At 42.5% G+C, this 17410-nt stretch overlaps 2 protein-coding genes across 3 annotated transcripts; one reads left to right on the forward strand and one right to left on the reverse strand.

Annotated features, from left to right (window-relative positions):
* Positions 1-357: 357 nt before the first annotated feature.
* LOC134290990 (uncharacterized) lies at positions 358-9210 on the reverse strand. Of its 2 annotated transcripts, XM_062858233.1 has the most exons (3): positions 8695-9210; positions 8007-8622; positions 358-7940 (listed from the first exon to the last, which is right to left on the reverse strand). In XM_062858233.1, the coding sequence occupies exon 3, from the start codon at positions 2593-2595 to the stop codon at positions 898-900; it is 1698 nt and encodes a 565-aa protein (XP_062714217.1). In that variant the 5' UTR covers positions 2596-7940; positions 8007-8622; positions 8695-9210; the 3' UTR covers positions 358-897. The 2 variants fall into 2 exon arrangements, with proteins under 2 accessions (XP_062714217.1, XP_062714216.1); XM_062858232.1 differs by having other exon boundaries at positions 358-8622.
* A 1233-nt stretch (positions 9211-10443) lies between these two features.
* Positions 10444-17062, forward strand: LOC109411631 (SAM50-like protein CG7639). The gene is made up of 7 exons (XM_019685192.3): positions 10444-10695; positions 10768-10943; positions 11002-11183; positions 11259-11397; positions 15603-16143; positions 16394-16520; positions 16592-17062. The coding sequence occupies exons 1-7, from the start codon at positions 10675-10677 to the stop codon at positions 16741-16743; spliced, it is 1338 nt and encodes a 445-aa protein (XP_019540737.3). The 5' UTR covers positions 10444-10674; the 3' UTR covers positions 16744-17062.
* Positions 17063-17410: the final 348 nt, after the last annotated feature.

Consider the following 17410-nt stretch of genomic DNA (forward strand, 5'->3'; position numbering starts at 1 on the left):
TCAATGCGAGCACAGGGTTTCGATCTGGGATTGAAGAGGAACTTGAGGGCTTTACAGTCGGTAACCAACGTAAACTGTATGCCCAAGAGGTACAAGTAGAATCTTTCAACGCCCCACACTAGCGATAGGGCCTCCCGTTCCGTTTGAAAATATTTTTTCTCTAGCTCAGTCAGGGCTTTACTGGCATAGGCAATAACCCTGCTCGTGCCTTGTGCGTCTTCTTGCAAAAGTACAGCTCCGAGCCCGGTTGGGCTGGCATCGGTAATTAGCTTTGTGTTATCCTGTGGGTTGAAAAATCCCAGATGATGGATTTTACATATTTCATCCTTAATCTTTTGAAAAGCGGAAGACTTTTCGGATGTCCAGTTGAATTTTGAACTTTGGAGCGAAGTAGCTCTCTAAGGGGATCTGTCAGTGAGGCCAAGTTTGGAACAAATCTTCCCACGTAGCAAATCAAACCAAGAAAACTCCTTAGCTCAGATAAATTGCGAGGTTCTCGAAAATTTTGGATGGCCGCTATTCTGCTTTCCGTTGGTTTAACACCCTGGACTGATAGCTGATGACCCAGCACCTCCAAGCACTCTACACCATACACACATTTCTTCTCGTTCAGAATAATATTGTATTCAGAAAATCTCTGAAGAACTGCCGCCAATCTACGATCATGTTCTTCAATGGAAGAACCGTGCACGATAGCATCGTCTAAGTAAACAATTACGCCATCTAAACCCGCGACAATAGACTCCATCACCTTTTGGAAAAGTTCCGGGGCACAACTTACTCCAAACATGAGCCGTTTGTACCTAAATGATAAAAGTTTAAATATACATATAAGGAACCCGATATTCACTGGCCGAATAAGAGTAATTCGGAACATTTTTTATTTGATTAATTAGTCTACCTGAAAAGGCCCTGTTTTGTTATAAACGTGGTGATTGGTCGCGATCGTTCTGATATCTCGACCTGATGGTAGGCGTCTTTGATATCTATTTTCGAGAATCGCACAGCTCCACTAACGGATCCCAGCAGCTCATCTACGAGCGGTAGCGGATGCGTTTCGCGAAGAACCGCTTGGTTTGCTCTGCGCATATCAATGCACAACCGAATTTCCCCGGAATCTTTCATAACAGGGACCACTGGTGATATCCAAGGAGATGGCCCTGGTGCTGGTTCGATGATGTCCATTTCCAACAGACACCGTAGTTTTTCCTCAATCTTTGGTTCCAAGGCGATTGGAGGTCTTCGATATGCTTGCTGTACTGGCTGAACATCTTGATCGATTGGTATCTCGATCACCACTCCCCGGATTTTTGGAAAAGTTTTTGGGTTGGTTTCAACAGCATCGACATCAAATCCCACCTTAAGCACGTTCAGTGCTTTTGCCGTGTGGTCTCCCAGTAAACAACGTTGACCACCCTCGACTACATAAAACTTCGCAACCGCCTTGTTTTCCCCTGCTTCTACCTCTGCGCTGAAGGTCCCGGCAATTTTCATCGGTTGCTTACTAGCATAACCGATGAGCGACCGATCGGTGTTTGTAGTCATGTCCATTGCATTTACGTTGGCCTGTTTTAATTGTTCCCACACCTCTTTAGTGATGATATTTGCATCTGATCCAGAATCGATCGTCATAGGTACTTGAACTCCACCAACTTTGAATGTGAATACGTTTCCGCCCATAGCATAGAAAACGTAGTCTTTCGATTGTTCTTTCTCGCTTTCTTCGACTACCGCACGGATCCGCTTAGCCTTAGGGTACGATGTTGGGTTATCTAATCGTCGCTTTAGCCCGCCGTTACTGTAGCATCTCTTTGCCCAGTGTCCGATTTTACCGCAAATGGCACATTTCGTTTGCTTGGCTGGACAATCGCTGCTTCCATGTACGTGTCCGCGACGGCCGCATCCGTAACAGGTAAACCGGTTAGTTTGGTAATTCCTGGGTTGAATGAAGGGTTGACGTTTGCTTGGTGGAAAATCACTTCGATATGGCCGATGCGACACTGCATACACATCCTGTTCCTGGCGTACAGCAGGCCGGCTAAGCTTTCTCGACTGTTGATGTGACTCGGCTATACTAGTGCCCAACCAAATAACTTCTTCCAACGGCCGATCTTTCTGCAACAGTTTCGTTCGTAGCTCTTCTGAATTGCATCCTTGGGCAATTTGGTCGGCCATGAGTTCGTCAACGACCTCCGGGTGATAATTGCACCTTCCAATTTGTTTTCGCATTCTCATGACGAAGTCCGTAAATCTCTCCCCCTGGTGTTGTTTTATTAGGTGGAACAGATGCCTTTCATACGTCTTGCGGCGGAAAGGCTCGAAATATTTATCGAGGCAATTGATCGCTACGTCATAAAAAGGTGGATCGATTGTAACGTGGGGCACCTGGCTAACTCCCGGAAGGTGACGAAGTAGTTCTTGCAACCCTGGTCCACCAAGGTATGCCAGCTGTGCTCGTTTGTCTGATTGCTTCTCTACGCCGTGTGCCAAAAAGAATGATTCCAGGTCTAATTTCCAAGTTTCCCACTCGGTCGGCAATCGACTTGTCTCGATGGTAGTAACATCAAAGGGCTTTATTCTGCTGTGCAACGCCATCCTGTAAAATCATTAGTTTTTTTTTTACCCTAAAACGCTGAATACAAGTTGTTCATATGCCTCAAATAATGTTGATGTGCATTCTCCAGTGATATCATATACGTTTGTAATAATTGTTGTAGTAACCGATTATACCAAATAATAACAGATTTAAATAAACCACACAAAATACCTCAACCATTCATCGTTCAAAAGGTGATTCACTGCGTTTTGTCGTGCATACATTTACCAGAAAATAATAAAAGGTTTGACTTACCTGAGCTGCTTATACAACCTTGCATAGCTCGTTAGGTAACGAACTTCATTGATGGCCCAACACCAAGAAATCCTCAACAGGTCACTCTGCAATCTTTCAAAACATTATTCACATTTTTTTAATATTTCCACTACTTCTAGTTGTGTACAACTGTTTTTTTCTGGTACATAACCTTATCTCCCGTATTTAGATTAACAAACAATAACATCTTATCTTTTCACTGGTACAAAACCAATACTTTTTTCCCTTTGGTACACAACCACTTTTTTTACGATTGCATTGGCAACCCTTCTTCAGCACCCAACATGTTGTTGTAAACCAACAAGAGATTCACCATGTACATATGTACTACATACATAACGAATCATCTACAGTAGCATTGGTACAAAACCATTCCTCCGCACACATCACACTGAACAATCATAACACCTTTCAATATGGTAACCAACACACTCTCGCTTCCATTCTTTTTTTTTCACCGCGGCGAGCTTCTCTGAGTGATACAAACCAACTCTCTCTCTCGCTTATTCAGAAACACATTCGAAGACATTGATGCCATTTCAGTCGTATTCATCACTTTCGGTTTTCCAGCCCTTAACTTTCTATCACTACCACATTGAAAATCTTCCCATTCCGCACCTGTTGAATTTACCTCCACCACCAACGCTCGCTGTACTCCCAATGATTTGTTTCTTTTTTTTTTTCCTCTTGGAACATATCCATTTCCTTCCATTTTATTGGTACAAAACCACGCAGAGAATCTTTTCACATCTGTAGTGTTCAACTTCAACTGGCGCTCCAACACGGTAATCGCTTTCTAACACAAATCAACACCCATGCATTATTCCTTTTCTTCTCGAGCCATATTCGCTATCCATTCGCAAGGTCGGCAGTTTTTTTCTTCCACACTACTTACCCCCACTGAGAATGCACATCAATGATATTTACCGCTGTTACACCACTACATTTGAGGCACATAAATATTTTCTCTTTTCTTTCACTCACTTACTCTCGCAGATCGGCTCGTCGCGCTCCGGGAAAATTTTCACTGCCAATTCAAAATGGCCGCCTTTTTTCAGCCGATGCTGGACGCTATCGCTAAATACGCATTCGCACGGCTTGACAATATCTCCTGAAAATAACTTTTTCCACCAAGAAACACAAAACTATCACTGTTCAAGAATTAGTTTTATCCCGTCGTCGCCAAATGTCGGATCGATCGAGTAATAAACCTATAATTTCCTGATAAAACTTACTTTATTCTTTAACCTCGCGGCCACGACGTCGCGCTGTCCGTCCGTATCTCTAACTGACTGATCTCGTCAGGAAGTGTTGCCAAATCTCTGATTATGTTAATTATGTATTTCATAAAGGGCCTAGTTGGCTCCGACAGGCGGAAGGATTTCACGGACCGGGAAAGAAACTTATACACCGGTGTACTCTTCAACAGTACTCGAACGAATGATTTTTTATTTACATTACACTTATAAACAATAACATCGATACCGTATTTGCGGCCATGGTACATCTACCCGCATAGAAAATAACATTCTGCCTTGAGGTCCAAACAGTAAATGTCTTCTACCACTTAGTGTCAGTCTACCACAAACAGTCTCCTTTACGTCCAACAATATGACACCTAAAGCATTGGATTGTATAACACGGTTTTTCAAACCCATAGCAAAAAGTCACAATATGTTATGATGTCCGCACATTGTTGAAAGATAATGCTGAAAGGAATAGTAGAAATGTGAGTCCACATTCTGTCAAACAGTTACTGTTTGGATTTCAACATCTTACTAACACATTCACACTTCATTATGTTTTACTCATAGGCAACAGTATGGTAAACAGTTCCACACATTAGTTTGTGTGTGCGACATTATACTGAAAAATGCAGCAAGCTGTTTGTTTTGTTTTTCACAAAGTGAAAAAAAACAGCAAAATTTGCCATGAATGATCCACATCCACAGTGAAAATCGGTTGCGAAATTAAGTTTTTTAGAATTCACCAGGAAATCCAGCAGCTCGAAAGGGTATTCCTCCTGTAAGTAATGAAAATTCTTGTTTATTTACTAAAATAACCCCTTCAAAACTCCCACAGTGGATTAGAAACAGCTTGCAACGAGGTCTGCAACCGGTATCGGAAATGCATTTTGAGAGAAATTGGTAAGTTTTTCCCTCGCATTAACTAAACAATTTCCAAACATTTATGAATTTTCTTTCCCTCTTAGGACCTATTTACAAACCGGACGTGGTGATCATTTCAAAGTTCCACAGTGCAACACGGATGCATAAGGAGCTGATCCAAATCGGCTCGACCCGGTCAACGATGTTTTTTGAGGTGACTAACTGGTACAATTCCGTACGAAGCAAGGAATTGGAGGATTATCTGTAGTGATGGTCACGTCGAGCTGGTATTTTATGAAAAGATTGAAAAGAGGATGTTGACGAACCACCGGACCGGAAGCTCGAGAAGGAAACCCGCTTAAACTATTTCAATTTATTCGTATCGATGTTTTACATGCTTTTGCTGGCACCTACTAGGGGTAAGATGAGTAAAATGAGCATATTTTGATTTAGGAATTCTTTTTTATGTAGTTTGAATAAAAACACTTCAATCATTTGAATATTGTGCTAGTTTTATTCTAAAATTTTAACTGCATCACAACTGTATAATATATTACCGCAGACAGACGTTCAAGTTTGACTCAGCAGCTTGTGTAAAAAACATGGCCGCCACAAATTGCCAAGTGGCAATCAGCGAACAGATGGCGTTAGCGGCGTTCATATTCAATCGCTGCCTCACATGTGCGTTGCGACCAACAACTATCACCACGGTCGTCTTCAGCCGGATGGCGGGAAAAGACCGCACGTGTTGCACGCTAATAATGTTTCCACATAATTTGTGCAGAGTAAATGACTTTTATTTAATGTCTAAAATCTTTTGCACAAATTAGCGCAGGACTTCTGTAAAATATTCTACACATTATTACTTTTATGTTACATAGATTTGCTTGAATAAAACTGCATTTGGATGAACTTCACTCGCATTGGGAAATCTTTGTGAATGTGACGCAAATGTAGGAATGATTTTGACAGTGTTTGTTTTGATTTTATTTTTCGGTGGGTGGTGAATTGGGTGGTAAGTAAGCGGCTGGAAGCACGTGGTTTCTCAAACTGTCAACTGCTCGCGACTGCACTGTGGCAATCGGTTGCCTAGGTGTCGCTAGTGAAAATTTACATAGAAAATTTGAATAAATTTGTTCGAGCTAGAACGTCTGTCTGCGATATTACCTTTGAACCATATTGTAGAATAAAGCAACAGTTACATATGCATTGCCAATTTTCTTTCCGATTTTACAGTTTACCCGCATAATCATAAACTGTAAATGCAGCGTTTCTCATACTGTTGATGACTATTAGCTATTGTAATTTAACCATTTCTTAGACTACCCGAGATAACAGTAAGATAACCATTCCATGTACAGATTTGCCAGTTTGACAAATGGTAATCCACCGAATAACAGTATGTGGAATAGGCGGTTAAGATAGGTTACCATAAAAATTCGCTCATTTTCTCGAACAAATTTTTCGCAAAACAGTAAAGCATATGGTCAATATATTATCCAGTTTTTCAGACAATTCATAACATAGCAAATGGTTAGAGAACAGTTTAACCATTAATTTGAAAGACAAACGTATAAAGTATGTATAACTAGTGACTTACAGTTCTCAATAGTAGCATAACTGTATGCGGATTAGTGCTGATATAGTATGTACTGTTAATGTGTTTTAACAGTAAATAAAGAACAAAACAAAGATTAATCAATAAAACAATGATATTTATTAATTACAATCAAATACCTATATAAAATGTGTCCTTCTGCTTCTCCAACTCCGTCGTCAATCATTCATACCGGTGTCAGCCAAGGTTGTTAATCGATAAATTATCGTCGATAAATTAACGCCAACTTTGACTTCGTTGATGGCTTTTCGATAATCAGTCGATAACGGTAAGCAATGCGATAAATTATCGTTATCGTTATCGTTTTTTCGATAATTTATCGAAAATAATCGAGTTAACTGTTGAATGCAAGACAAGATGTCCGAAGAAAAAACATTCAATGTGACATTTTTAATGTAGTAAGGGGCCGTTCATAAACCACGTAGACTTTTTGGGGGGAGGAGGTGGGTCGTCTGATCTAAGTCTACGTTCCACACAAATTTTAAAATTTTTGTATGCATAAAAATCTACGGGGGGTCTGAGGATACGTGGTTTATGAACGGCCTCTAATTGAAGCTTCTACGCCATCTGTATGACCAGAGGGTGAACCTTGGATGTGCTACACTAATTTGGGCCAAATCTAACGTTTTAACCAATTCGTATAAATCTTTATGACTTACGATAGGATGAAATCCCGAGTGTAAGATTACCAATTGTACTATAACTCTATATCATGATGGTTTCGAATTGTACCTCAAAATTCGATCTGACAAATTATGAACTATTGAATTGGGGGACTTGAGTCCATGATTGATTCAAAAGCAGGTATAAACATAATAGGCTAATAATAAAGATACTTAATGCAATTGAAAACAATTTATTTATTATTCAGCTTTTCGTAAATTTGCACTGTCAGTTTTGTATCGACGAACTTTTTAAAATAAGTCAACGCCCGCATGGACCGCATGGATTGCAGCCCCAAGGGCATCCGCCGTATATCCTTTTTAATACCAAGGCGCAAGACATCCTTTCCATGGTGTTTTCATACATCCAGAGCAGAGTCATTCCTAAAAAGCTTCTATGGAATTTGGGTCCAGCAGTCTGCAGTGGTGGCTACGTACTCCACCGACATCAGTTTTGATTTTAGCTTCTCGATCATCTCATTAAACCTTGCATCCATCCGTTTCTTGATTGACGACAGCCAACTGAAAGATTCTCCGGCAATTCCAGCTCAATCGCCCTTTAGAAGTACGGTGAGTCTGTAATACTGAAGTGCAGTCCTTCGTTGATAAATGAGGCTGTCCACAATTTTCTGAGTATGGAATTCCATCCGGAACAAATCGGTGTCCCATTTATGCTTTTGCTAGCATGAAAAATAAGTTATTATCAAAGAAATAAGTATAGAAAAAAAAAATCAATACCAACTTACTATCAATACTTCTCAAATTTGTAGAAGACGAGTATCCGCAGCTTACGTGGGGCACAGCAAACATGTCATCTCATTTTTTTAGGTTTTTTTTCCTGAAGAAGCGAAATGATTTCTCATAACTCTTCCAAGGAAATTGGAATTACTTAGCAGCAGTCGAGTTATGGAATTTGTGTGAATAAAAGTCAAAGATATTGTGCTAAGATTGCTGTGATCAAAATTACGCAAGTTAACTTCAGTTAACTTACGTTGAATTATCGAACGCCGATAAATCTTGCGATAATTTATCATCATCGCAGTGAGCGATAACGTTGAACACAATTATCGTTATCGACGATAACGATAATTTATCGATTAACAACCTTGGTGTCAGCAGGCTTCACTGTCCAGTGTCCACCCGTAGAAACACCAGAATCTTGCTGCTGATTGCTCACCATAGGTGGACGATGCACCTCTTGCCTCGTTGCTGAACCGTCTGGATGATGCGCGATATAGACGGCAGAAATTCCAGGTGAAAAGGAAGTTGGTCGCCGGAGTGATGTCGTGTACGATGACCAGCTGTAGGCACCCAATGAGGATGGCTATAAACGTCTCCTGGTGCGAACCGCTTCTGTTCCGTCTACGAAAAGAAATGTTTTACTGTAAGTTTTTGCTTGGGTGGGCGTATTTTTCCATTGAATGAAATACTTACCGCTATCAACACGTGAACTACTGCTTATGCTCCAATGCAACAACTATTTGCGGAAGACATTTATCAAAATTCTCTAAAACAAAATTGAAATTGCACATTTTTCTGCTCTCAACTTTTTTTCCTTTGTTTTGAAAGTTTGCAGCCGTAGGCCAATTTTCATTGATTCACAATTACTAATGCGTGCAACTGTTTGTCATATTGTTCAACATTAGTAACTTACCGTTTTTACGCATGTGTGTAAGTGTATTGCACATAAGCAGCACAAACAGTTTGACATAATGTGATTTAATATTGCCACCATTACTTGCAAGTTTCCATCTTCATAACATTCAATAATATCTTCACAGTGTAATATAATGTCACCAATTGGAATGGATTGCATAGACTGTGATTTATAGTTGAATGCGTTGAACCTCATAATCTTCGACATAAAAGCAACTATTTGTTATACATTAACAACAACAGATACAAGAAATTTACTGTTTGGAGATTAAGACAAACTGTATTTCTCTATGCGGGTAACCATAGACTAATTTCAAGACCTCGAAGTACCAAAGAAAACCATAAAATTTTCTGTGTCCAGTCCGGTACCCAATAAATATTCATTACCGTGTATTTTTTTCCGTGTATTGCCTTTTGTGTAAATTATATTTAGCGTGTTACACCGATCTGACAGCTCTGACAGTAAGGGCCTACACATAAATTACGTAAAGTGGGTACCGAGGATTGTTCACAATCTGCGAACTTGACGGCGGAAAAAATCGCGACCATGACGCCGCTGGTTTAACTGTTCTAGAACAGTGAGCTGAACAGTGAACTGAGCAAAAAATGGATAGTATATTGACCTTTTGACAAACTGTAAACGAAAAATTTTGTTCGAGAAAATTGGCGTTTTTTTATTGTAACATAACTTAACCGCTTATTCCCCATACTGTTGTTTGCCCGAGAACCATCTATCAAACTGTTGAATTCATTCATGGTACTGTTGGTTTATTGTTGCTTTAGATGTTATACTATACTGTTGGGGTATTGTAATGAATAATTTCGAACAGTATGGCAAAGAGTACTAGTATGGTTCATGGTTATGCGGGCGCATCTTGTCACTTTAATTTGCAGAAGAGAAAGTCGATGAAGAGAACTCTCTCATGTTACTTTCGCCCTTATTTAAACTCAATCTAGATTAAATTTTACTGTGAGGCAAGGACAATGATACACTATGCCCAGGGAGTCGAGAAAATTTTCCCGGCTGGAACGGGAATCGAACCCGCCGTCTCTGGATTGGCAATCCATAGCCTTGCTTAACCATTAGGCTAACAGGAGACCCCGTTAGCTTGTTATTCAGATTGAAATCATGAAGAAGGTGAGGTTCGTGCGTTATGATGGCGGTTGCCAATTTGGGTTTACTCACGCATTCGTGGGCATCGTCTAAAGGGCTAATGTTGATTAGGATTTTGGCCAACACGCTCGCGGCAGAATACCCATTTTTTCATTGCTATCTCTGTCGCTCTTCAAGAGGCCCCATTTAAAAATACCCATTTTCAAGTTGGGCGGCCCAACTTGAAAATGGGTATTTTTAAATGGGGCCTCTTGAAGAGCGACAGAGATAGCAATGAAAAAATGGGTATTCTGACGCGAGCGTGAAAATTAGCGATATCGATGCGAACCACTGTGCAATGTTACGCCTACCCAAACATGTCAAACAAAGCAACAACAAAAACAACAACCGAAACGTCAAAACCTCGGTTTCGCAGATTTCCCTTTCACGATCGCGAACCGTCGTCGTCGTCAGAACTCGCGAAAGTGTGTGCCGTGTAGAAGACAGAAAATTTTTGCCTTGATGGGATAAATTCAGTCGTGAAAAGTTGATGTTTTCATCGAAAAAAGTGACCAAAAGACAGCCGCTGACATCATCCGTCATAGAAGCAAATTTTGGGACGCTAGTTCGGGTTTGAAAATCGGTTACATAACGGCGGATTCCAAATGGGTAGCGGCAAATCGAAGGTGAGGTTTTGTTTTGATTGCTGGATTCGTGAATTTTTTTTGTTGGTGAATGAGCCGGAACTTTTTTTTTAGGAACCTACTGCTGGTGGTGGTCGGAGAGGTGAGGTCGATTTCACCCGGTTTAAAGCCCGTGTCGACCGGGTGAACATCAGTGGTCTCAGTAGAACCCACGATGACTACATTCAGCGAGCGATTAAGAGCCTGTTTACGGCGGCCAATTTCCAGGACGTTATCGTCGAAACGACTAAGTTAGTCTTGTTCTTCTAGACATGGTTATCAAGGCTTTTAAAACAAATTTTCTTACAGCGTCAAAGATAATCTTATGCAGTTAGGCATTTTTAAAAATTTAAAGATTCATATCGACACTAGCAAGGGGGAAGGTGCGACAAAGAATGGCTACGAGGTGACTTTCCAGGGAGATGAACTTTCCCGTATTACGGGAAGTATCGGTACCGAGCTGGGTCAGAACGATGGAGCTGCAACTGCAGGTTGGAAGTGGTCCACGGAATGGATTGCATCTACTTCATAATGAACGATAATTGATTATGTTCTCTTGGTTTCAGAATTAACATCACCCAACATCTTTGGACGAGGAGAAAGGCTTAGTTTGAACTATAGCTATAGTTACGTTCGAAGTAGTGTACTTAATTTGAGGTTTACTAAGCCTTACTATCACACAGCGGTTGGAGATTATAATCCAGAGTAAGTAAAAAGCAACAGAAAGTATTTCAGGTTGAGTGAAAATATCTGGGTCGTTTTTGTACAAACGAATTGTTTAAGCCTGTTGTAAAGTCCACGTTGTGTCATTGTGGAACTTTTAACACTTGCCGGGCTTTTCTTATCTAGGTAGCTTGGATACCAATTCATGATTCGCAAGCCTGTCGCATACATGATTTTCTAGTTTCTCAAGGCAAATTGTACGCAGTACTTTGTGCTCCAAAACACCGAAAGCTTTTCGGTCTATCTTTCAGTCCACGTCTCGTGAACGTAGAGGGCTACCGGAAGAATCGGTGTCTTATGCAGAGCAAATTTGGATTGTATTTGCATGTTACGAGATGTAAACTAAGCGTGCCCCTCTTCAGAGGGGCAAATGCTTACTTACCTTACCGGTCAGACCAAGGCCTGAGTGTCCTCTGCTGTACGTTGAGTCGTCTCCATTTTGCTCGGGCCATGGCTGTGTGTCTCCAGTTCTGCCGCCCACCGTAGCCTCCCGATTTTCGCAGTGTGTCACACCGTGGACGATGGTTGGTTCTTTCATCAGCTGATGAGCAGCTCGTGGTTCATTCGCCTTCTCCAAGTCCCGTTTTTCATCTGCATTTCGCCGTAGATGGTACACGCAACACCTTCCGTTCGAAAACTCCAAAGGCGCGTTGGTCCATGTTTCGTGCCCATAGAGGACTACCGGTCTAATCAGCGTTTTGTAGATAGTAGCCGTAACTTTGTGTTATGGCGAAATTTATTCGATCGTAGTTCTGCGGAGTCCAAAGTAAGCACGATTTCCTGCCACAATGCGCCTCTGAATTTCTCTGCTGGTGCCGTTGTCGGCGGTCACCAGTGAGCCCAAGTACGCGAATTCTTCAACCGCCCCGATTTCACCACCGTCGATATAAATTCGGGGTGGCGGGCGCGGAGATTCCTCTCTGGAGCTCTTTGCCATCATGTACTTTGTCTTCGACACATTAATGACTAGTCCGATTCGCCTGGCTCCACTCTTTAGTTGGATGTACGTTTCCACCATAGTCTCAAATTTACGAGCTGTAATATCAATATCATCGGCGAAACCAAGCAGCTGAACGGACTTCGTGAAAATCGTCCCACTCGTGTTTTTCCCCGCTCTCCTTATTACACCTTCTAATGCAATGTTGAACAGCAGGCACGAAAGATCACCACCTTGCCGTAACCCTCTGTGAGATTCAAAGGGACTTGAGAGTGTCCCTGATACTCGAACTACGGATATCAATCGATCCATCGTCGCTTCGATTAATCTTATCACTTTATCCGGGAATCCGTATTCGTACATAATCTGTCATAGCTGGTCTCGATCGATTGTATCATTCGCCGATTTGAAATCGACGAACAAGTGATGTGTGGGCACGTTGTATTCGCGGCATTTCTGCAACACCTGGCGGATGGCGAACATCTGGTCCGTTGTAACGCGCTCACCCATAAATTCAGCCTGATATTGCCCCACGAACTATCTTGCAATCGGTGATAGACGGCGGCATAAAATTTGAGAGAGTATCTTGTAGGCAGCGCTCAGTAGTGTGATCGCGCGGTAGTTCCGCAATCCAACTTGTCGCCCTTTTTGTAGATGGGACACACGATACCATCCATCCATTCCTCCGGTAATACTTCCTCCTCCCAAAACTCGGTTATGATCCAGTGTAGTGCTCTCAGCAGTGCTTCTCTTCTAGAAGCTTGCTTGGTAGTTGATTTGCTCCGGCGGCTTTGTTGTTTTTCAAACGACCAACCTCCTCAATCTATTGGAGGTTGGGGGCTGAAAATTTTTCGTCCTGCGCACGTACTCCTAGATCTGTTACCACGTCACCTTCGGTGCTTGCAACGTCGCAATTAAGGTGCTCGCTCGCTCGTGAGAAGATTCCCGTGATTGTCTTGGCACATCTCGGCTTGTGGCACAAGGCCTCTGCGCGAGCGGTTCAGCTTCTCGTAGAACTTCTGTGTGTTCTTAGCGCGGTACAGCTCATCCATCGCTTCGCGATCTCGTTCTTCCTGCTGGCGCTTCTTTCTCCGGAAGACTGAGTTCTGCCTTTTCCGCGCCTGTCTATAACGTGCCTCATTCGCTCTCGTACGGTGTTGCAGCATTCTCGCCCATGCTGCATTCTTCTCGTTTTTCAACTGTTCACATTCGCCGTCGTACCAGTCGTTTCTGTGATTTGGAGTCGCGAAGCCTAGTGTTGCAGCCGAGATACTACTTATGGCGGATCGGATGTCCCTTCAGTCATCTTCAAGTGTAGCTGCGCAAAGCTGCTCTTCCGTTGGTAGGGCCACTGCTAACTGCTGCGCGTAGTCTTGAGCCACTTCTACGTTACGCAGCTGCTCGATGTTGAGCCGCGGCGTTTGACTTCGACGCGTGTTATGAATACAGTCGAAAGTTTTGAGTGCATGCATACAGCGACTAGGTTGTGGTCCGAATCTATATTCGCACTGCGGTATGTGCGGACATTGATTATATCGGAGAAGAATTTACCGTCGACTAGAACGTGGTCGATTTGGTTTTCTGTTTGATGGTTGGGTGATCTCAAAGTGGCTTTGTGGATACCTTTGCGGGGGCGGAAAGTGCTTCGGACCACCATACCACGGGAGGCTGCAAAGTTTACGCATCGCTGGCCGTTACCATTCGATACGACGTGCAGGCTGTTTCGTCCGATCACCGGTCTGTACATGACCTTCCTTCCTATCTGCGTGTTAATGTCGCCGACAACGATTTTCACGTCACGCGCCGAGCAACCATTGCATGTTTGCTTTAACTGCGCGTAGAATGCTTCTTTCTCGTCATCAGGTCTCTCTTCGTGTGGGCAGTGGACGTTGATGATGTTGTAGTTAAAGAAACGGCCCTTAACTCTCAACATGCACATCCTTGCGTTGATCGGCTTCCACCTGTCGGGATTCGTGAATTTAAATTGAAAACACAAGTAAAATTCCACTTTCACATACTCCATTTTCTTTTTTATTTTGCACAATTTTTAATTCACTAACAACACGCACAACATCACTTCATAACATCATTCTACAAACTGATTGTCTTTTTCCACTCTCCCGTTTATGCCCATTCAAATGAATTTTCTCTTTCAACCTTCTTTCTCCTCTCCGCATATTGCGTATCATCCATCAGCTGACTGGCGACGTTCAGGTCGGTTCTTGGAAACTTGCTCGTGCAGCAGCACACGCGCTTCTTTCGTGTTCATCCTTCGAGCCTGTCCATTTTCCGAATCGTTCCAAATGTGAGCTAGTACACTAGCGCAAATCATGTAATTGAATTTGAATTTAGTTCTGATATATATGTAAAGATTTTCAAAACAGATATTTTAATCTTAATCTTCAGTATATCTACATAACCATTCTTTTTAACACATATTATTCCTACACCACCCGATCACACGTTGTCGCATCTTGCCCAACACTATAAATGCTGTTCCCAGTTCATTGGTGGTGCCACAGCTTTGGTAGAAGGTAGCCGCTCGATGCCCGCTTTTCCACACTTTCTGTCCAGTCCAACAAAGTTCCTGCAACGCCACGATGTCGAAGTTGCAGGGATGTAGTTCGTCGTAGATTATCCTGTCACATCCTGCGAAACCAAATAACTTGCAATTCCATGTTCCAAGTTTCTAATTGTAGTCCTCATTTCATCGGGTCTTTGCCGATTGCATCGAGTTGTATTTTCTCCTATGTTATTCGTAATGGAGATTTTTACGGGTGGCTTATTGGGCCTACGCCAACACTCCTGTCTCACCGGAGGGCCATCGTGCCAGTTCTGTTTAACGTCCCAACCAACACTGGGACGACTACGCTGATGGGGCTACCAGCTTGGATCTAGCTGGGCGTGATACAGCATTTCTTACTCAGCCGCTGAATGCCAGAACAGACGCTGTTTGAGCCGCACCTCTTTGGTGAACAGATGCTCGGGGCGTAGTTTCTCAATCTAACAAAAGTTAGAAGAACAACGGTGCCCAGGCTGCCCTTCCAGCACACAGCTCTTAACTGGCGGTCTTTGTCATCGCTTGACTCTTGGAAGCATAAGGTAGGAACTTGTGAGGACCAGAGCTATGTTGGACGCTCTGCTAATCGACTCACCGTTTTGCAGCCAAAAAAAAAATAGCGATTGAACTTTAATCAAAACTGAAGAATGTAAATCACCCATGATTAATTGAACGCTCATTTCGTTACAGGACTTCTATAGGGATATTCAAACACTCTTCGCCTGCACCATGGTCCAAGTTTCGCACTGACGAAACCGGAGTGCTGTTAGATTTCTCCTTTACACTACCATTCGGCTTGAGCAACAGTCTACAGTATGAAGTAGGTATGAAGGAGATCTTCGCCCTGGACAAGCAGACACCGTTCTTCGTACGGGAAAACTGCGGTCCCAAGCTGGCATCCATCATACGATACATTGGCGTGTACGAAGGTCGTGACAGCAATGTATTTCCCACGAATGGAATATTTGTAAAAACTACCAACGAACTGATGGGCAGCACACTAAAACAATTCGGGATGGTAAAAAGCGACGTGCACTGTGAGATTAACATGCCATTGTTCGCTGGAATTTCGTTACAACTGTGTGGCCGATTTGGGATGCTGCTAAATGACAAAAGGAAGGAAACCATCCCCATCAATCAGCTGTTTTTCCCCGGGGGTCCGCAGTCGTTGAGAGGGTTCGAGATTGCCGGTGCCTGTCCCTACCGGGACGGTGTCGCTGCTGGTTGTCAGGTATGTATGATTATGAATTCATGGTTATTCTCACTGAAACTAGGTGGGCTTCTTATTGTTTGGTTTGGTCTGTCTTATTGTCCGCAAAGATTTTTTGGAAGCAATAGTTCTCTTAATACACATTTGGCATAAAGGTAGTTTCTGTATGCCTAATGACCGTTATTCTAAAATGACTATGGCGAGTGTCCCACTCCCATTTGCAATCATGGTTTTGTGTCATTCGAAAACTAAATTTATCCTTTTCTTACAGTCTTACTGGGCGTCGGGAATCCATGTGTGGAGCCCATTGCCATTTAGTCGGTATTTCGGTGGTTTTGGGGACCTCTTTAGGACGCATTTATTCTACAATTTCGGAACATGCAATACATTTACGACAGGTAAAGCTCAATTCATTGAAATCCTCAATCATATTACTCTTTACATATGATTTCACATTTTCCCCATTCAGATAAGCTTCGTAGCACAGCGGGCGCGGGTCTGGCGATTAGGATAGGCCAAAAGGCTCGTATCGAGTTCAACTACTGCCAACCACTGTCCTTCGAAGCCGGAGATCGCATCAAAAAGGGATTCCAGTTTGGAATAGGGTACGAATTCATCTAAAATGTGGATAATCGCACGAGTTTCGATAGATTATGTGTACCAACCTACTACCTACTCGAAGAGCCTTGCTACGGATACCTCCTCCCGAACTTCGGAACAACGTCGGCTTAGTCAACGCACCTGTGAAACTATCGCATCAGAAGTCAGAAGGATGGTTCGTATGTCGTATTACCAATAATCTGTTACAACGCTATTTTATGCAAAATCGGACAGAATCAGTCATTTGTTACGAAAAAAAATCGACTACTGTTAAGTTCAATAAACCAAATCGGTAGTTCCAGCCTGGTTTAGAAAAAACAATAAACTGCGGCTTAGTAAATCTTTCGGGAACCAATTATTCTTCCGAACAACCTTGACTATCTGTCCCATTATTCACAAAGTGATCAAGAATGGAATGTGAGAACTTCCGAGAAATTACCATTTTGAATACCACTTAAGGCAGCATCCATTAAGTACGTCACGCTTAAATTCGTAAGAAGCCGGCATCATCTACGGACGGTCGGCAACATATCAGATCTTCTCCGTATACCAAATCCTCTAGAAATGTCGTGTTCATCGACTTCAAGGCGACATACGACAGTACAGACCACACAGAGCTATGGAAAGTCATGGAAGAAAACACCTTTCCTGAGAAACTGACTAGACTGATCATGGCAACGATGGACGG

The sequence above is a fragment of the Aedes albopictus genome, chromosome 3 (genome assembly GCF_035046485.1).
Source record: "Aedes albopictus strain Foshan chromosome 3, AalbF5, whole genome shotgun sequence".
Classification (NCBI taxonomy): Eukaryota; Metazoa; Arthropoda; class Insecta; order Diptera; family Culicidae; genus Aedes; species Aedes albopictus.